The sequence below is a fragment of the Apus apus genome, chromosome 4 (genome assembly GCF_020740795.1).
Source record: "Apus apus isolate bApuApu2 chromosome 4, bApuApu2.pri.cur, whole genome shotgun sequence".
In the NCBI taxonomy this organism is placed as follows: domain Eukaryota; kingdom Metazoa; phylum Chordata; class Aves; order Apodiformes; family Apodidae; genus Apus; species Apus apus.
The window spans coordinates 17028116-17050527 of NC_067285.1; the positions used below are offsets into that span (position 1 = coordinate 17028116).

The 22412-nt window shown below is 35.4% G+C and overlaps 1 protein-coding gene across 4 annotated transcripts in view; it reads left to right on the plus strand.

Annotated features, from left to right (window-relative positions):
• The window catches only part of PLCE1 (phospholipase C epsilon 1), a 144626-nt gene that overhangs the window by 13954 nt on the left and 108260 nt on the right, over nucleotides 1-22412 (plus strand). For all 4 annotated transcript variants that reach the window (XM_051619826.1, XM_051619827.1, XM_051619828.1 and 1 more), the window contains exon 2: nucleotides 7965-9557. In XM_051619826.1, coding sequence (XP_051475786.1) covers nucleotides 8370-9557 — 1188 coding nt within the window. In that variant the 5' untranslated portion in view covers nucleotides 7965-8369. The remainder of the gene's footprint in view (nucleotides 1-7964; nucleotides 9558-22412) is intronic.

The following is a 22412-nucleotide window of genomic DNA, read 5'->3' on the forward strand; positions in this document are numbered from 1 at the left end:
ATACAGATTAGCTTTTCATTTTAATTTGAAACACATACTGGAGTTTCAGACTTGCTGCAGTTATGACAGCTGAGCAATAATTTAAGTTATTACTGGAGTCATGTTTTTAATAGGACCACTGTGGCTTAGCATAATGTGAATAAAAGTGTTAGCTTAGGTTTACAGAAGATAGACTGTAGTGATGTATGCACCTCTCATTATCAGACATTTTACTAGTCAGAAATATTTGAATTACAGGTTTGTTCTCACTGCTGTGGCTATAATTACAGCTAATGCAGGTCAGTGAGAAAGAGAAGAGAGAAGACTTGGGTGCTCGTACAAGAAAAATACGATGAGGAAGAGTGAAAAGACAAAGAACCCCGAGTGTTCTTGTTGCTTATGGTGTGACCTAGTTCAGAGTAATTTTCAAGCTTTGGCAAAGTGACAGGTGGTTTTTATGGCAAGGTGCAATAACAGTTTGTTGAAATAAATGTTAGCATGCCGCTTTAAGTACCGTCAAGGCGTGGTTTTACACTCGGCAGAAACGCTAGATGAGCTCAGAGGAGAAGGCTACCTACCAGTGGTGCTTTGTTCTTAACTGGAATTAGTTAAGCAAGGGGATTGCTAGGGCTAGAGATTACTGCTGGAGAGAGAGCGATTTATGCCTTGTGCTGCCAACCTGTCTGGTATTTAGGAGAAGGAAGGATGAGAGATGATGATGTAAGGATATTTGGGAAATGTCTCTTTACTGTGAGGCTGAACTGTCACTCAGTTACAAGCCACTGAGCTAAGGCTCCTAGATCCTCTCAATTAGTTTCTGTTATTGTGATGTGCAGGTAAATAAACCTGGTTCTGTAGAAAATGATGTGCTGGTTTCTATCACTACTGAAGTTTGGATGCTAGTGCAGGGAGACATACCTTGCTGGGAGGCATAGGTGGTGTTCCTCCAGGCAAGGTGTGGAGCGTGTTTGGCACACATATGCTGTGATGTCTGAACCCTGTCTGCTAGTCTGGAAGTGTCAACCTGCTGTAGTGCTGGGCCTGTGGCTGGCTGACCGAGGCACTAACTTCTCAGGGATTAGGCAACTGACTTAGATAACCAGTGTGCTTTGGTCAGGTTAGCATCTCTGAAAACACCTTTCACAGGTGTAAAAGGAGGATAATAGGATAAAAGCATGAAACGCCCAGTTCTGTCACTGGTGCACCATTGTGAATCTGAGCTTGGATGGGTTTTTTTTGCAAATGAAGGCCTGCATTCAGTTTCCTACTTAGTTTCCCTTTGCATTCAGGACCTTCTCTGGCGTTCAAATAATTTAGTTTTTCCTGCTCACATGCTGAATTTATTTGTGATAATGATTCTTTGAAGAGACAGTTTGATAGAAAATATAATGGAGGGAGTATACCATGTTTACAAATAATATTAGTATGTAGTTCCAGGTTACCATTGACTTTTTAGAGATGTAAACAGTTCATGTTTCAAAGTGACAGATTTTGAATATGATAAACAAGTCCTTGGAAAAGTAACATTTGTATATAAGCATTCAATTTTGTATTAACATTTTGAGGCCACAAAAGTGATTTGCAAATGACAGGAAATACATTCAATATTTTCCCCACATTTATTATTTGTATTTTGATGACAGCAATGAGACCAAAATTACAGCTTTCAGATAAAGTAATTTAGCATGAAATTCAAGTAACTACTGAACAGAAAGTTTATTTAAACAGCTTATTGCAGATCTAGAAAGAAAGAATGGGCCCTGACAGTAAGATAAATTCAGTCTTGGGTTCTCGGTGCATCTCTTCATATAGAAAAGGAATTTCTGTAAAGAAATGAAGGCTGGATCTGGTGTCTGGCAATAACTTCAGATTCTGCCTAATGCAGTGATGAATGATGAGGCAATTGAGAGCATTCACCATCTGCAAATGTTTGAGACATAGTTTTGCATAGTTTGAGACATCTAATACTTGATCATGTTGAGATAAGTATTCTAGAAATTAGAAAAAAAGACTTTAACTTGACAGGATATATAAATACTGTAGTTCTTCGAGATTTTTTTGTTGTTGAAACACAGGCACTGGTGGTAAATCTGAGGTTCTGCACAATGCTTTGTGCCAAATAAAATGTTGTTGTAACTTGCTTCTGACTGTTCAAATAAGATTTATTCACATCTTGAGTGACTCTTAACAGTCTGGCTATTTCCTCTTCATGTTTGCCTGTGATTCCATGGGCAGAAAAAAAGTTTACAAAACTGATGATGACATGTTGGTGCTGTGTTCTTGTACTGGTATTTTCAGCTTGCTTCTGAGATAAGGCACTGTAATGAATATAAACTGTGCATGATACAGGATAAAATAAAAGTGAGTTAATAAATGTGCATTTCTTATTCTCTTCAAGGAAGTGGTCTGGAACGAATAGTAGCTTATTAACTAAAAAAAAAGAAAGCTCATGAAGTTGTATTTCTATTTTAAATGCATAGTTGTAGTATACAAACAACTTTATTAATTAATCAGTTTTTTCCTTAAGAGCTTGAACTTTGGATTGTACTGTTGTTGGGGTGACATGAGATGACCATTAGTTTTGTATTCGCTTACCATGCTAAATGATTTCTGTTGTTTACTGTTACCGAAGAATCTCTTACTCATTGATTGTTTAAGCCTTAGATGCTGTGTAAATCTTTATTAATTGAAATGAACTAATATAAGTATTTGTGTTTGTTTTTTTTTTATATGTGTGTGTTGAAATGTCTTTTGTTTAGGATACTCACCATGTGTATGTAGCATGTAGGATGAAGTTGGAGAAATAGATAGGGAGGATGCTCAGGTGACCTCCATTTGCCCTTCAGCTGTCTTGAATTACCTTCTGTCCTGCTTCAATAGCAGTTTGCCCATGGAAACCACCAGTATGTCTTTTGTAATGTCACATATCTGTCAGTCCACCTCATTCTCTGAACCCATAATCTTGGTTATAAATCTCGTATAGCATCCTACATACTCATTTGCATTAGACATCTTTGGCAGCATCAGCTTCTTTAAGTTTTAATTTCCAGCTTTACTGTGAGATCCGTCCCCTACTTGCCACTCATATGGTTGCTGTTTCTTCCCACAGTCCAGCCAGCATGCTCAAATGTTTATCTAACATCTATTTTCCCTGAAGGAGAATTCCTGCTGACTTCAAAAGGAAATTAGCTTGAATAATGAATTACAGGTTAAACTAATACTAAATTTACAGTTTAATAGCCTTTGATTATGTTAGATGTTTTAACTAGACTGTTGTAGACTTTAATGCCAGATGGCTGGGGAATAAGGAATTATTCAGCACTATTTTAATTAGTATTCATATTAGCTAAAACCAGTTTACACTTTTAAGTCTTAAAGTGTATGCAGCAGTGTAGAAAAAAAAAAGTAGACAAATTAGTCTTGTGTCACATGATTTCAGACTTATTACATTTTGTCAATTTGTGTGCTGAAAGGTTGCCAGATTGTTTATTTTCATTATTCATTTGTCTTTGTTGGCTGACCTCTGTATCCAGAATGATTCACTAATGCTGGATCTAGTTTCTTATATTTTTACATTCCTTTACTGATAGAAGGAACACGTTACATTTCTGACATAACTTAATGAACCAGTGTAGTTATTAATGGATTTCATCAGCTAATCTAATGGCTTTAGAAAATGTCAGCATGTGTTGAATACAATGCAGGCTTAGCTGTCTAATTCACGTGCTTTTATATTCAGATTTAACTATGAATCATTGTGGGTTTAGTTGAATATGCAACAGGAAGAATATGGTTTTGAATAATTTCATCATTGTTTTTATATGCAAATGCGTGTATATGTTTGTATGAGGATCTAGGCTTTGGCCACCCATAAGCAGACAGGCAAGTAAGGGAAATGGCAGGCAATGATAATTCTGCAATTTTACAGTAAGTTACAAAACATTGTTTTATTGGTTGAGCATGTGTTAACACTTCATAACATGTCTAATGAATTCCAACAGTTCAAGGAATTTGCTGGGCACAGTGAATTGAAATCTGTTGATTACAGTGGAAAGCAGAGACTGAGAAGAGCGTAATGGGGGACACATGAAACCTTTGTCATCTGTTCAGCAGAGCCACAGCTTCAGATATTTTTGTGGTTGCTCATAGATGAGAGACTCTACTTGCTATTTCATGAGATTTTTGCATCCTTTTACACTAGATAATTTTTAGGCTTTTATGTTCAGTGTGGATTTAAACATAACAGCAAACATGGTCTAGACTGAAGCTACTACTGAGACATCAGGTCCCTACCAGGCATTCTTAGTATTTCCTTTTTGTGGAACGTAGTGACCATGTGGCCACAAGGTGAGTCAATTCATTTGAATGAAAAAAAAAATAGTTTCCTGACAAATCAGCCAGTTGAATCAACTTAACTCTGGGCTTGTGATCTCTAGATGCATAAGATAAAGGAAACAGGGACTGAAGATCAAGAGTGAGGGGAAGACCATGTCTGCCAGCCTTGGTGGCAGATACCTGCTAGATTGACATAGCTGAAAAATTACATTTGCAGATTGCAGAAATGTGCACACCAACATCAGCAGTATTTTCCTCCCTTTCCCATGCTGCTCATTTTCTTCCTTGTGCTTTTGTAGCACAAATGTTAGTACAAGCATATATGAACTGGGTTGGGAAAATGATCTAGCTGTGAAGTAACTTGAGCAAAAAAATTCTTGAGACAGATTAGTTCCCTATCACGTTGCAGTGGTCATGAGAGGATGGGAACAGCTGGACATAGACAGGGAGCTTCTTAAGCAGATGCGACTCTTGATGAGATGGATTTCGAACATAGCCATGGATAGATAGAGTAATGCTGATAGAGAGATGTGGTCAAGCATGTGGCCTCTGGAGTTGAGGAGAGAGGTGGCCAACAAAACCACTGATAGAGAAAATTTGAGATAGTTTCTAGAGAAAAGAAAAAGATCTGAGAGAAGCAGTTTGGGGAGGATGTGTGTAGAGACATTTTGATGTAACAGAGAGGTGGGAGATTGATACTGAAGGAAGGAGGACTGTGGAAGAGCAGTCCTGGCCTCAGAATGAGCTTTGTGGACAGAGTCTCAGATATAATTGGATCTCATATTTTAGCAGCATTCTGTTCACAGAAGCAAATCAGTGATTATGTATTTTTAAAATTTTCTCCATAAATAATGATGTAAAAAAGAAATAAATCAAGTTAACATGCCTGGCCAGTTTTATGATCTCAGATTCATTGTGTGATGTTGAAGTTGTGTGATGTGATGATCATAAAATTGCATAATGATGATGTGTTTTTTGCCTTGTGGACTGATGTTGTTTTTTATTTTAAGAATTTTATTTTGCGATCAGTATAATAAGCAGTAAATTCTTAGCAGCAGCAATCCATTACATTAATTTTTATTCCTTGCTTAGCAAGATTACAGGGAGTACATTCATGAATATATTTTGGTGGCTTGTATTCTCATTGGATTGCCTGGTATGTTTCTAATGCAAACAGGAAAGATGAATCAGTAGACTGAGATGTTTTGATAAATGAGAGAAATCCTTCAAAAATCAATACTTAAAGACTTAGTAATACATGTATGTGTTTTATACCTTTTACAAGGTTGATATAGCAACAAAAAAAATTCAGTGTAAGAGAACAAGAAAAAAAGAGCTGCTTTTCCTTCTTAGCTCCTCCAAGATCTTTCTCCTTTTGATCAACATAATCATATGTGGATTTGGACTTGAAGGCACCATGTGTTTGCCAGAAGAAATAAGATGGGAGCAAACCTAGATGCAGTCTTCTAAGTGTGTAGTGGCAAAAGTTACACAAGCTGTTATCTGGGGATTTGAAGAGGAAGGAGGACGGGGAAGAGTGATAGGAAACGGTAGAATAAGTTAATTGCTGAGGTACTTGTGTGTGTGTATACTTAAGTGTGTTTTGTATTTTTGTTTTATTTGCTTTTTTTTTTTTAAGTGAAACAGTTGAGATTTACAAAAGTGAACTAAAATTAATTTCAGGGTGCAATTTAGTGATGCAGGGACTATAGGGAATATAGACTTAAAGAACTGTTTGAGCGTTGGTTTCTCACTGTATGTCTTCTACAGTTGTGCTGTTGCAGTATTTTATAGGGTGCTTTGTGAACTGTGTTGGTAACATGACCCCAGTTTTAGTTCTGTCACCACCACTCTATCCAACTGCTGCTATCTCCTCCTTTTTCTGTGAAGTTTTTGTTTTCCTTTCTGGTGCTAAATCTCTCTCCTATACAGGATCTGAGTTTCCCATCTTGACTCTCCGCTGGCGTGCATGTACGTTTTGTAATGCATGGAGAATGTAGAACTTGTGCTGCTTTGTTCTCTCTCTGTCACTTTCCTTTGCCTTATCTCTCTTCTGTTAAACAAATGAAATTGAGATCTTGATTGAAATACTAAATTGTAGTTTTGTTTTTATGAATTTACTATAGCTACTGTCTGAAGAAAGAATGCTATTTGCTGGCTAGCAAACTTTCAAGCCACATATTTGTAGTGAAATATAACTTTTCTTAAATTTGTTTTTCTTTCTTGATGAGCCTGCAGTAAAAATGATATTTATTTATGCTTCAGCCTTTCATTGTGTGAGAAAATAGCATATTGAATATTCTGTTAACTAAAGAGTGTGTTTTACCTTTGATCTGTGCCAAACTGCTTTTGGATGAAGATTAGTAATCAATAAAAATGAAAGCTGACACTCTAAAATGATTTAAAATAAAATTGTTAATCATAGTTACTCAAGAAGAGTATCTAAATAAATTTTGCACTTTGAATTACTTTCATTATTAAGCTTCTCTGATTTTTGTCCCCTCTGTATTTCAAGTTGTTTTAACAACTACAGATGATTTAATTATTATGCTTAGCTATACCCCATCAACTGAACTGAAGAAAATATTCCCTTCTGATTATGTAGGTAGTGTCTGGGTCAACATTTGATTGATCAGTTCAGCAATCTCTAGTTGTTGGACTAAGCCAGTGATTTGGCTCAGTTTTGTGGTATGCTTTTCTACTGAAGTTTAAAAGTTGCATTTTTTGCTTGTTTCTATTGAGTTTTGACTGTTACAGTAAACTTAGGCCTTAATATAACTTTCTGCATTTTCTACATTTTTGCTTACTTAATGTTTTAAGACTTTTAACTATGATAAATTGAAGTATAAATGTATTTTTGTTTAGTTTTAATTCACCATGATTTATCTGGGTCTTTTTTAGTCTTTTGTAACTATCAGTAACCTCTTATTTTCTGATTCCAAGATTTACTTCTACCATGCTATTTGCAAGAAAGAAGCTGAAAATTAATGGCAAAGTTGAAGGACGAGTTAACTGTTTAGCTTAAGGCATATAAATAAAGGGTCAAAAAGATTATTGGTAATATTTCTGTCTTTTATCCTACTCTGTCTTTATGTTTTTCCAGTCAAACTTCTGGCAAAAATATTGTGGTTTCTTCATGCTTGCATACTAACAACATAAAGTTTAATGAAAACAAAAACCACATAACACCAAAACAATTGTAGTTGTGATAGAGTTCAGTTTGGAACAGGAACATAATTAGTTTAAAAGACAGTATGGGTTTAAAAATGATTTTGTTCTTCAAAATGTTTAACTTTTGCTGGCTATGAGTCAGAAAAATTATAGAAAAGGCATTTCCTTTTTTCTCTTTGTATGTATCTTGTTCAGCTTCAGTATTCAGTACAATGAGTTTTCTGCAGTTGTGTAGCTTGCCACAGTGAAAGGAAGACAGCTATTTAAATATGTAAAACATGACTGTGTTGTACATTGTAAAGTGAGACTTCACAACAGGTTAAAATGTATGTTTTGGAATTCTCTAGATCTCAGTATAGTTAACTCCTGTTGTTTTGTGTTCCTTCTCTTTACGTTAAAAAAATTCTGTTGTATTTGTGATGGTGGATTTTGTGCAATGGATCCTGTTCAGTTTTTTTTTTCTTCTATTTTCTTTACAGAAACCCAACTTTTCAGATGCCCTATGGGTGGGGAGATGCATCTTTGATATGGATTGTGTGTTTGGTTATCACCTACAATCTGAGTCAACAGTGTGTGTGTGAAGAAATAACTGACGGAAGAAACAAGCCGAATGGCTGCATCATCATAAGAAGCTGATTTCAATATGTTTGTATTTCATGCCAGTAATCCAAGGCTGGGAAAGCCTAGTAGCCCAATAGTGAAAAAAATTACTTTTTTATAAAACCCAGGTCAAAACTAACGAGTAGTCAGTGTATATTTTGCCATGTGCTCCCTGGTGATTTAGCATTGAATCTTTTAATGCACTGAAATAATGGTGTGAGGATTGGTAGACAACATCCCCCCCCATTCCCCAGCACACATCCAGCAACGAAGACTGTGTCAAGATGACCTCTGAGGAAATGACAGCATCTGTTCTTGTCTCTGTGGTCCAGGGTAAAGTGATACCCACTCAGTCAGCTGGAGATGAAAATAGTGAAAATGTTTTGGACACCAGTGTTATAAAAAGACATACTGCCAGTCCAGGAAGGCAAACCAGACACACTCACTCATACTTACACAGACTTGAAGAAGAAAGTCTTCAGGGTTCGGTACCCAAAATATTCTCCCTGGCGAAAGAACAACTGAGTAATGACAATAGTAATGAAAGCATTTGGGAGAGGAACAGCTCCATCCCTCATTCAGTGGAATTTCTTAACATTAACTGTGACATTGTACAGAAAAACTACAAGAGTAATATCCCATGCAGCCAGTTGTATAAATCTTGTGATCCTTTAGTAGGGGAAGAGGCATCCCTGAAAACTGGAATTCCTATTTCACTGGAAAGAGCCATGCTTGCTGAAATTCAGTTGAAAACAAATGGACCTTCGTTAAGAAGCCAGACAGCAGTAAATAAGAATGACAGCAATGATACTGATAAAGTGGCCTTTTTTCACTTTCATTGTGCCAGTGAAAGGAATGTATCAAAGGCTTTGTGCAGTTTACACAACAGCTTCATTTTGAATGACTGCTTGCAGCCAGTAAGTGTTGGCAATGGTAACACCACTGGTTCTCCAGCCTGCACTTGCAGATTAATGGAGTTGACAAATAACTGTGAGAATGAAAACAGGCAGCAGTTGTATGAAGATGCTTTAAGGGATAAGTATTTATATCTGGAAAGAGCACCACGAAAGGTTAGGGTGGCATGCTCAGGTCACAGCTTCTGGGGAAATAACTTTACTGGAAGAATGCCCTCAAAGCCCTTTCTGAGCCATTTTGAAGACTGTAATGATAACTGTGAAGAAGGGATGGAGGAGGATTTTTTTAGAAACAAAAAGGAACGCTCTACTTTATTAATAAGACGTTTCTGTAAAAATGATAAAGAGGTTAAAAAATCAGTTTATACTGGAACAAGAGCAATTGTTAGGACTTTACCTTCAGGACACATAGGAACCGTTGCTTGGAGTTTCGTTGAGCAAAGGAGAAACAACAGTGGCTTGAAGATTTCTAGGATTACAACAGAACAGCTAACCATAATTCAGTCCTTAATAAAGTGGGAATTTAATTCCTTTTTTGAGAAGTCTTTATGGTATGAGGTAAGCTTCTAATAATGTTGTTTTGTTTTTTATTTCGTAAAAGTTTTGATACCCTGATGACCTTTTAATTAAAAAAACACTTAGTAATACTGAATAAGATAGTTACTTAACCACCTTGAACTTCATGTTGAACACTGCTTTTTAGAAGAATGTTATCTCACCTTTTAAAATTCATTTTGGTTTAAAGCAGGCATGGGATAAAGTTTATACTTTATCTGTATAAAATTTATACATGCATATGTATGTATATACACATATCTATATAAAATACAGAGAGGTCCATATTTATACATACATGTATGTATAAATTTATATCTTCATATACAGTATTTGTATATAATAATTTAATACACCTAGATACAGATACAAAACTATATTTTGTATTTGAAATAGAAAATCTATTTAATACATGTTTATACATATATGTGTATATATATATATTTATATTTATATAATCATAGAATGATTAAGTTTGGAAGGGACCTTAGAGATTGTCAGGTTCCAACCTCCCTGCTATGACCAGGGACACCTCCCACTAGACCAGGTTGCACAAAGCCTCATCCAAGCTGGCCTTAATATAGGTAAATATAGTTTTATATATATGGCATATTTGTATATATAAACTTTTGATGGATATACTAATGATATAATAATTCCATGAAATAAATTTTATTATATGCTAAGTGGCAGTATTATATTACAGTGAAGCATTTTGTGGCTCTGAAAAAGAAAGTGTACTACTTTGCATAAGTTACTGATACTTATAATGCTTCCACACTTGCAAATAGTTAAAAAAATCATGTGGTAGTTGAATAACTTCTATTAATATGCTGGTATTGCCCCTATTTCTATTCTCTTAAATTAGAGAATACAAAGAATTCTAAATTCAGAATGAGTTAATGAATGCATAAGTAATTATTGTAGAAATGGCATAGTGCATGCTTAATAAATTATTTTAAGTAGTAAAAAATTTTCTATGATGGTAGAAATTACATAGTTGTTTATGGAATCTGTAAAAGAGATTTTGACAACTGATTCTCAAGGATTCATTAGAAATATGACTACCAAGAAAGAAGGGCCAGCAAGATGATGACAGCAAGAGAAACTCTTTCAAGAAGAGTGAGAGAAGGGACGTGTATGGAGTTTAGAAAAACAAGGATGTGTGATTTTTCTCTATTAAAATATGTGAATAAGGGAGGGGAGAATAACCAAGGTAAAGGAGAGTGTGGTCAGATAAGCTGTGCTTATAAACTAGCCCTGAATAAATACAAGTTGAAAACTAGAAAAAAATTCTAGCAGTTAGTGCTCAAATTGCAACAGCTTTCAGTAGGACTGACAAGGAGGAAAGTTTACTTCTGTAGAATCACAGAACCATTTAGCTTGGAATAATTTACATTAAAGATGGAGTCCAACTGTAAAACTGACTAAATGGATTGTACGAAATGTTGTCAGTGATAACAGAAGGATGGACTTGGTGGCTCAGAAACTCCATGAGAGTTGTGCCCTCCAGTAATAAATATCCTCATATTCCTCTAGAAACTATTATTTTTTTTTCCCATTTAAGTAGTTGATTGAATAGTTCTATGAGTGTATGTATGTCAGGTTTTTGCACTATGTGGTGAAGCTTTGTGGAACTCTTCATTATTGTGATATTCACTATCCTAGTCAGTGAAAGTACAAACTTGGTACAGTAAGTGCCCTGCACGCGTGGCTGAGTCAGCACTGTCCACAGCTGCTGCATAATACTGAATTTGGGAGTATGAGAGCTTTATTTTGAATATTTTTTTAGTACATCTAGAAACTCAGAAATAAATGTAATAAATATTCACTGAATAATTATTTAAATATGAAAAGTTCTGTCTAAAAATGAACAAAAGATTAACAGGCACAGTAAAGCACTCTGCATTGCAATGCACAGAATGCTTTCTCATGGTTAGAAAAAGCTTAAAACCACATTTCCAAGTATTTTATTCTTCCAGATGGTGACTACAAAAATTTTTATGTATAATATGTATTAAGCATTCTTAGCATTATTTTTTGTTATTTTAATGTAAAATATTTTTCTGCAGTAATATTTCTATGTGTTTATGTCTTATGAACATTCTAGATGTTTTTTACACAAACAGAGTTAACTCAGTGGATGTGACAAATACATGGACCCGTTGAACTTATGCACTGGGTTAAAATAATGAATTATGAGCATTTGTAGGACGCTTTCATGCTAATAATCAAGGGAAGAAGGAGAAAGTAGTAAATGAATGTGGTAATTTGTTCTTTCTTTCCCCTTATCTCACCCTTTGAGTATGCATTCTGTTTGGAACAGCTAAGTGAACAGTAGTTCTGTTCTTCAAGGGGGAAAAAATTTGAAGAAATTAAGTTTTCATAGCAGTCCTGGTGTAACATGGAACAATAGAGACCTTTATGTTTTAAGGTGGAAAATGTGGGTCTCATTTGTGCATATCCCTTACATAAAATTTCTAATGCTAATAAAGAAAGGCACTGAACTGTTGTCTTACTGAATATTTTCTTCTTTGTTCTTTCCCTATGTACGAAGGTGGGACTGAGGCTTTGGATTATACAGAAAATACATGAAATTAAATAGATTTTAATATAGCAAAGTATTACTGTTTATAGATATTTTATATGCAGATTTAAACTTATTTGCTCTGTATTTAATGTATGTGTTATATGAATAGAGAATATTTTTATGTCAAATATTTTTTCTAATTTTGCATGTAGTTTTTGCAGCTATATACAGTGCAGTATTTACCATTGTCACATGAGTATGTGTAACTTCGCTGTTGTATCTATTAACAAGAAATATGCTTGTCTCAGTTGCAACAGTGCTCCTACATTGGTACATATTAGTGATGTTGCAAATGCAAATAATTTCCCACAGAAACAAATAATAAGAGTGCAAGCTTTGGTGTTGGCTTAGCTTGGCCTGGCACAATGTACTGCAGCTTGAGTTCATCTCAGCTGCATCATATTAGCAATCTGACTAAGTACAAAAGTTAGAGTTTCTGTAATCACTGAACCATCTGTGTCTGTGAGATGTTAGGTTCATAGTGCTCAAGTGCACTTCTTTTTTCCTGGTGTGGTGGTGTTTCTGCAGCAGTGGTAATGTAATATGACAAAAGTAGCCAGGTCCACTGTTGACTAAGATACTAAATTTGAGCAGCTCTAGGCTGCCGTGGTGGGCCTCTCTCAACCCAGGTAAGTGACCTCAAGATTTCCAGATGACAGCTGCAACAACATAGCTCCAGTGCCTAATAGCCAAATTCTTTTGTTAAGCTTATTTTGTAGGCGTCAGTACTGTCTTTGCTGTGTCATTACATTCCTGATGCCAGAAGTTTGAGCTTTAAGAAGCAAGAATTCTACTGGCTTGCTTAACTCTGCTCAGATAGAAGTTTGCACACTAATACATCTTTCAGTCTTCATAGCTGCTAAGGCTACTGAAAAGCCAAATACTAATAAGGCAACAATTTCTATAAACTTTATTGCCCAACATCTGTTTCCAGATAGAATAATGATTTTATTATAGATATATCTTGTAGGAATGTCTGTAATGCTTTTATTATTCATGTGCAAAATAAATACAATGCAAGGACTTGTGACTATGCATAGCTAATATAAGGAGTCTTGTATTAAAATTGATTTCCATAAAGTTGAGCTATAGTCAGTTGGTGGACTCTGTTAACAAGCAGCTAAGGAGAAAAAAATTTGGAGGTAAAAAAATTTTACTATCCTGTTTTATTAATGCGATGTCTAAAATATTCATCTTGGATAGTATTTTTAAAGAAACAGAGCTAGGCACAAGTTCGTTTTAATAGATGTTATTTGTCTGAATTTAGTCTTAAATCTTAATACATTCAGAATTAAAGTCAGTATTTTGTAATTTGTAATTAATGTAAATATTAATCTTAATTTTGAACCTATAGAGAGCTTGATTTCCTCTGCCCTTTGCCCCCCATGTCCCCACCTTCTGCCAGAGTTGTATCAGCAACTCTAGTCAATGTGTCTTTATGTTACATGCTTTTCTGGCATGTCTGAAAAGATAGATAGATTCAGTATTTCCCTGTCAGTCATGGAAGTGGCATTTGCTTTGACTGTTTTGAGAACCATTTGTAACTAAATAAATACAGGAGCACTTTACATCAAATGCTAGTATAAACGTTTATAAATAAAGGTTAGTAGTGCTGTATGTTCAAAACATTGTTTTGGTTGTTTTTCTCAGGTGTTTGGTTTATTGTAACCTTTTATTGTCAATATTTTGTCAGAACGGATATTAGCCTCTTTTTTATTTAGTAATAGCTTGGAAGAGATACTTTCCTAGAGCATTGAAAACACAGTGTGTATAATTAAGAGGCCTGGGTTGATTCTTAAGAAATGAAACAAAAACATGAAAGCATCTGATTTATCCTCTACTAATGATAATAAGCACAAGAGTTCTTTTATTTCATTCAGATGACTGATCTAATTTGGTAGAACAGACCCAAACTTGGTGGAGTGACCACATGAAGTCACCTGGCAATACGGGTCTTACTAATGAAGTTATTCTGTCAGACTGTGAGATTCACAACACATGAAGCAGCCTAAAAAAGTAATTCTTACAGGCTTTGTTGTCTTAGTTTTTTATGATTGTTTCTGTAGGATTTTCAGGTATAGATTTGCTGTGATACCATCTTTCTCTTAGGATTATGTGATTTTCCCAAAGGTTTTTCCTTCCTGCTCCATATTTTAGAACATTGATTTGTTTAAGCAGACTTCTACTCTTTTAGCTCCCAGTTTTGCATGTATACCTAAATTGTAACACTGCTCTTTGTGCTAAAAGCTTATGCTATACTTGTACATATATATATATATATATAAAAGATAATTTGTGATTCTATATCGTGGACTGCAAACAGGTTAGGGGGTTGAGATTTTTATTTTTCCACTTAAAAAAAAAAAAAAGCTTCTTGTCCAACACACTAAAAGGAATTTACAGGGAAAATACGACAAAAAGCAAATAATCTGCAAGTGGTTGGAGTTTTCCTCCACTCTAACAATTATTTTTTTAAATCTTATTCTGCATGATTATTTTTCCTGTTGCTAATATTGTTATGGTTTTTAGACATAAAGGCGTATATTCATGCCTTAAAGTAGTTAATAGGTATGGGTCAGCTGGGTTTTGTTGTACCTGGACCATGTGGTTCTTGCTTTTTGCATAAGATTTGCAGTCTTTTGTTTAAAGAAAAAAGTTCGAGCGAAATTGACTATGGGAAAAAATCAGGGAAGCAAAAGAGAAGCCAAATAGGCATGAAATTATGTTTTTCCTTCAGTAAGTACTGTAAAAATAAATTGAACTTTGTTAAACAAAGCTCTATACTTACATTTGCTTTGGGTCAAGTTACTCCAGTTTAAAAGGCTAGCTTTAAAACCAGAAAATTTATCCTCTGTAGAAGTAGTCAGTTTTATTACCATACTGTGTGATAGAGTTAGAGATAAATCTCTTAATACTTTGTATTATTTTGTAGCTGCCTCCTAGCTTTAATAATTGTGGGCTGCATTATGAACAATAAGTTTTAGCTGTGAGCACACTTAGAGCCAATAGTGTGGGAGTCTTGGCAAGAGCGTTATATTATGCCTTCAGTTTTTCCATATTTTCTGACTTTCCTTTTAGTGACTGTTCATTAACTGTAAAGAAGCATGAAGATCTGTTTTAGAAAATGTCCCTGCAGCACACTAAAGAGTTCATTATAGAGTGTTAGAGTTGGACACTCTTCTAAATTCTTTCTCAGTTGAGACTAAGTTATCCCCGTTACCTATATGAATTGTTGAAAAGTTTGGGTTGCTTACTCTGGTATGAGCAAATAAAAACTGTGCTATGTAAAGATCACTCTGTTGGTGAGTGAATAATTAAAATTTGAATTTATGAGTTTTCATGTATGTTTCAATTTATCTTGCTTTTCTAAAGTCTTTCAGGATCTTTTAAAAAGAAAGTTTTCTCAAGTGGAATAAACTCAGGTTGACAATAATTGTAGGCATTCATCTTATCTGTATGAAATTTCAGGAAGGACTTAAAGGAAAATCTCTGCTGTAAAATTTTAATTGCCATACTGTTTAAGGCCTGCTCCATGAGATACGAGGCTATTTGGTTTCTCTTATTTGTGAAACGTATAGTTATGAGCATCTGGTCACAAGTAATTTTGCTTGAAAGTACAGACTGATGACAGCTTAAAGAAAGGAGTAACAATCAAACATAATTCAGCTGTTAGGTACTCTCCAAGTACACTGGAGCTGGAGTATCAAGGGATAGGAGAGCTCTGAGGGTGCTGCCTCACTGGCCAAAGCTGATTACATCAGTACTGCACTTGGAACCAGCATGACTCAGGGCAGTGCGACAGTGTGCAGCTTTCATCAGGAATGTTGGAAGTGGGGCAGTTTGGAAACAAACATTTCAGCTTTGGCATGTGTAACTACTTTCTTTTTTTTTTTTTTTTCCTTCTAATAATTTCACTAGAAAATGATATAGTTAGAAGCGATTTCTTAGCTACAGAACATGTATGAGAGAGTGCTCATATGGCTGTGCAAATTGTGTGAAAATGTTGATTTTTAAAATATTTTGAACTGTAACCTGATAGCAATAATTTTTTAACTGAAGCTGCAAACTTACTTTTTAGATGCACTCATCAATTCCCTAGCTGAGTACGAGAGAGAAAAGTATGTAGGATTGTTGGATTGGCTTGTGATTTTTATTTACAGATAGTGTTCTTGTCTTCTCATTTTTAGGGAGTCTATAAGAGTCTTTTCATCTCTGGAGTTACATCACCTATTCTAAAAACTTAAAATTTCCTTAGTACAGCGAATACTCAGAGATGCATAACTACAAATAAGTTTGCTTTTGTAGGATGGGAACATGCAACAGTAATGAGAAAATTTATTTTTATCTTGAAATCAGCACATGAACTCATTGCAGGACTCTGAACAATCTTATTAACTCTTGTGAAAAAAGATGGTTTTTATTTTATTTTTTTTTCCTCTTTAGCTTTTCCAGTAACTAATACCCATTGACTGTTGCCAACGTATGGACTTTGAATCCACAGTAAAACAATGTGAGCTTCTTTTAATATGATTAAACGTTGTTTTTATGTACTCTTCATGATTATTTTTTCCTCCTGACACTAAAAATTTTCAAGAAATCACAACAGGTACAGGCCTTCATTAGTGAAGTGTGGTCAAAACAAAGGCTGTATTATTAGCTTCTCTAGTTTCATGTTACAGCAGTTTTAGTTCTTTAAGTATTTAGGAATTCCCTTAAAGTATTAGAGAATGGGTGAAATCCTGGTCATACTGTAATCTATTAAAAATCTCCTGTTGGGATAATGTTACTTGGCGGGAGAAAAAGAAGCATGTGCAAAGTGAAGCTATTGGCTTCATGGGAACCCTAATTTTATGTCAGACATTTTAATAAAGAGATACATGCCAAACTTCTATTAAGGAGTTTTGAATCTATAATTTTAAACTAAAAATGTTGTCTCTATAAATATGTATAGAGCATATGATTCAGGTGGGATCATGAACTTATATATAAATACTCGGTTGCATAAAGCTGTTACAGTTTGTGTTACCACTCTGCTTTGAAGCCCTACTTCTTGACTTGAATTTGTTATCCTAGCTGTTTTACAAACAAGCAATGATCTCATCTGTTCTATAGTCTTAGAAGCAGTTAGTTGTTAGTGAGCTCATTCAGGTTTTGGAGAGGATAAACTTCTCCCAAACACTCTCCATATGTTGTGGCATCTCAGTAAGCTTAGTAGCTGTGTGATGTGCTGTAGTCTGCAGAAGAGAGATACCCTGTTTCCGGGGGGGGGGCAGTAAGGGAAGAAAAACATTTTCCTACCACTTTGATCTGCTAATATTTGGTAATTTTAGAGTTACATGCATTAAAGCAAAGATATGTGTAGCCAATCAACACTGAAATACTTATAGTCTAAATGATAATTCTGAATAGTTTTTCTTTCAGCTAAAACATAAGAATGTATCTGAGCTGTAGAGAATTGTGCTAAATATGATTGTGAGTTGGATCAAGAAAAAGACCCCTGAGAGAAAACTGTCATCAGTCTTCTCTGTTTTAAATTAGGAATTTATCTTCAGTAACTTTGCAGACTTAGACCATGATGCTACAAACTTGAGGCCATTACAGTTCTGACCCCTATGCATATGTAAGATATATTACTTCATAAAAGCACATTATTGTTGCCATGGGAACCGTAATATTGAGCTTCATGTCTCTTGTTTACAGTCTTGGGATTGTACTGCTGACTTGTGTATGTAAATATATATTTTAAGGGGAAAAATATTATTTCATGAACATTCAGAATTTTTCCCTTTAATGAAATTAACTTGTATTCTTTCTGACCTATGTGTCTTTTTGAAACTGAACTTACTTAACAATGCAGTCAGGAAGAACCATGGGCATGCAAAATCTTTTGCAACATGAAGATTTAATTGTCATCTAGTGGTTTGCCAGCAGCATAAAGGAGGCTTAGGTCTGTGAGCACCAAATCACTTAACAGGTTGAAGCTGTAGAAGAGAAAGGTAGAGGTTATCAGCAAGCAAGAAATATAACATGAATCGTATTTAAAATATCAATGTATTAATTTTCTTACCCTCTGGCAGTCCAGAAACAGAAGGGTTTTGATTCTTTCCTTTTTTTCCGTTTAACCAACAGGTTGGAGATGGACTTAAAACAGTTTGAATGCTTTCTTTGAGCAACAAAGTTCTTTAGGCTCTTGCCTTTAACAGGCATTTGTGAATAATTTCAAATTTAGTTTAGCTTGCACAGTATTTCTTTGCCATTGGTTTGGAAAAACTGCAAATCCAACCTTTGTAAATGATCATTAGTTTAGAGTAAACTTTTTTTGGTTTTGAACACATTTCTTATCACACTTCAGCTTTCACCAGCAGTTTCCTGTTTTTTCTCCCAGTGGCTTAGCTGCTGAGGATATAAATGCAGCAATGGTTTGTTTTAGAATTAAAATTACCTTTATGAAATTTTGGAAGTTTAAAAAAATAAGTAGGACACCAGTAGAAGTAAAGTTATGGTGAAATTCAGAAAATGAAGTACTCTTTGCTGTACCTAGGTCATTCATAGATTATAAGGCTTTTGCTACACAGGGAGCTCTTTTCATACAAGGCAATTAATCCGGCATCGGAAACACCAGGGTGAAACTTTGTGCAGGGAATTTGGGTGTGTATGACAATTTTTTAAGCGGTTCCAAGTTTCTAAGTTTTGAGAATATTTTGATTTATCTGATCTGTGATCTCCATAATGACCTGACATTACATAATTTTTGTCCTTTTCAACCTCCCTGTCCACCCCCATCTTGGGTTTTGAACTCATTTGGTTAGAGCATATATTCATTTTTGTAGTAATACAAACTGGGAAATTTAGAATTGAGTTTATGTATGTATGTTTGCAGAATGAAGCAGGGCAGTCTAGCAGGGAAGAGGTGGCATATTACATGTCTGTTAGGTTTGGCTTGTGCAGTACACTTGGTTTCTTCACAGTGAACTTACTCCACATCCAAACAGACAGCAGCTACATTTTGTCCTGGATTCAGACAGCTTTCTTGAGGACCTTAAAATGAGTTGTTTACTAACCTGAAAGGTGTCAAAGTAGATAGTAATGAAAACATTGCCCTCGGTGTTCAGAATTGAGGTGGACACTAGGTAGGATAGTGGAAGGATCACTTGTTGTCTGTTCTTTTTTTTTTTTTTTTTTTTTTTTTTTTTAATCGTAGTGTAGCAGGCTGTTCAGTGGAATGTAGAAACACCTGTCCCTTGCTCTGCTTAATCCTCCCGGTGACCTAAGTGGTGAAATCTTACGTAGTCAGCACTCTCTGGCCTGATAGAAAAGCACACAATCAGATACAGTTGATACAATGTCAACTCCCTGGAACCAGGGCTTGAAATGTTCCATACCTGCTAGGTCACAGGCTACCAAGTAGCAGAAGAATAGCTGGGGCTTTGTTTTGGGGGAAGGTTCCCAGCTCCAGAACCTCAGAGCATGCATTTGTTCCCCTAGACAAGGTGCTTTATAACTCAACTGTTTCTTTTCTTTACCCATTTATAGGCCTTGTCCTGTACAATTTTTAAGGCCCTGCAGATTTCTGCAAATGCCAGCCTTGACGGCATTTACATCAGGGTGTGGTCCAACTGTTGCTGTGTGGAAAAGGCTCACCTTGGCAGCTTGCAGTGTCTTAATTTCCCTGTGGCTTTTCCAGGCTCCTTCTCCACAGGTTCCTTTTGGTGGATGATTCCCAAGATCTGCTCCCTCTTTCAAAGCTTCCTGACCTTGGGAGTCTGCAGAGTTTCTTGTTACATTCTGTAAGAGGAAGAGGGGAGTGTTCCCCTCCCCACCTTGAAAACTCTAGTTTTTTATAACTTCTCCTAACTAATCTTGCTCTTTCTACTTCAAGCCCATCAGTATTTGTCTGTTCTTGTTTGCTAGTGCCATTCTTGAACTCACCTTCAGCTTGCTTACTATTCCCTTGACTAGTGGTCTTTATGGACACTCCTTTATCCTTCAGTCTTATGCAGAGAACAGACTTCCCTATGTATTCCCCTTTTGTTCTCTACTGCTAGATAGTATTTTTTCATCCTATTCACAGTCTACTCTTCAGCCAAGTCTAGTAGTTCTTCTTGCATTTTTGTGGTCTTAATGGACACTCCTGCTTCTGTTAGTCTTATGTCTAGCTTACTTGAGCTCATACAAATTTTACATGTGACATCCTCACCATTTCTAGCTCTTATATCTGGTCCTAGGTTTGTTGGGTTTTTTGGTCCTGTGTTCTTTTTGAGGATTTTTTTTCCAGTGAAGGTTAATAAACAATGTTTAAACTTCACATTGGATGATTGATATGCACATAATTGTAGTATTACACTTTTAGATTGAAATTAGCTTTCCAAAAGAGCTGGTATTTTTGGCTGAAGTTAAATGTCCATTTCATCAAACTATTATAGAGAATAGTAAATTTGTAACTTTTTTCCTTTTGTACTCATCAGGAAAAAAGGTGCTTGCTAATGAGTATTTGTATTAAGCTTTAATGACCAGATTTCTCTGATCCTTGCTTAAGTTAAATTTCTTCAGTCTGTAAAAAAACACAAGGAAAACAACAGCCAAGATGAAAGCAGATTCACAGGAAATAACCATGTGGTTGTGACTCAGTGAATCCAAGAGAATAAAAATGAAACAAACCCAAACACTTTCCATTGAATAAAAGAACTGGAAATTGATTTAGCAGTACTGAGCAGAATGTGCTAATGAGATATGAGAGGCAGTTAACTGAAAGAACTAGTGAAAAGGAGCCAGTGTTCTATGAAAAACTTGGAAGGAAAATAAAAGAGAGTTGACAAAGAGTCCTTTGAGTTTTGGAACTTTAAAAATGTAGAGAGCAAAAGCCAACAACAAAATCTTATTTCCAAACCTAACCAAAACTAAAGGTTTTACTGTTTTTCTATGGAACTAAGACATATGTAAACCAGTGCTATTAGTTTGGTGATGGTTGTGTACAAAGGTTCCATTTTCAAGTAGAAATATAAAGAAAATTTAAAAGAATTTCAAGAGAGATAATTAGTCATCATTTGATTTCTAAGCCATTATGAGCTAAGGCACTCTGGCAAGTATTGATGTGACAAGGCCAAGGATGTGTGGCAAGGCTCAGTAATTAGGCTATTTTGCTAGCTTTTTGGGTTTTTAATTAGATTGTTTTATAGGCTTTTTTTTTTTTCCCCCCTAGGAATATTTTCTGCTGTGAAAGTGATGAAAATAGCATGCTTTAAAAAAAAATTTATTGGTTTAAAAAGTTCAAATCTTCAAGAAGAGTTTCTGAGTCTCAGATTTGAAAAAAAATCAGTTTTAAATTCTTATCTGGGCAGCAAATGAAATTAAAGAAAATAAAATTTAATTTTGGAAAACTTAGAATAACTAAGTTTCTTAGAAGACTAAGATGAAGCATATTAGAAAATTCAACACTGTTATTGATACCTTGAGTCTCTGCTTTCCAGAGATTTAGACTTCCACCTGTCTCCCAGAGTGGAGAGGCAGAGCTCCCAAACTTTTCTTTCTCATATATTACCATTATCATGGTAGCAGTAGTACTTAATATGTGCACGTGCAAGCTTAGGTGATATTTGTGTATCATTAATAGGATGTGCATCACAGCTTGGAAACCCATGACTGAGTCCATGATTAAGCTGGGTCAAATTTTGTAGTTTTTGACTGAGATTATTTGCTTCATGTTCTGTTAATACATACTCTGTTGGCCCAAATGTAGGGCAATCCAGACCTTTAGTTGGTTTTGTTTTTTTGAGAACAGAAGAAAGTTTCTCTTTTATCTGGTCTTGCATAGTTAGAGGATCTCCTTATTAGTATGTCTGTTAACACACATGGTCCAGCTGTTGATTCTCTGCATTTATTAACACAAGACCTAGTTAAGAATGAAGGGAGTAAAAGAAATTCTATTTTTTTTGTTTCCTCCTGAGTCAAGTTTGATTGCAGAACTTGCTTCAAATCAAATGGCTCTAGGACCATGAGACTTTATAGATCTCTGGTTCAAAGACTGGCCTATTTGCTAATTGTTCCAACTTGCTATTGTCCAACCAGCTGCTGACATGATGTCTAACATGATGCCTTTGTCTTAGCTGAATACCATGGACAGATGCAAATGATCTGACTGATGTCAGTCAAAGGGAGTCTGGAGGATGGAACTATTTATCAGAGCTGATGCCCCAAAACAGCAGGGAGATGATGTGAAAAAGTTTTGTTTTTACAGTAATTCTCATGATACTTTTTCTGAAGGTAGAATT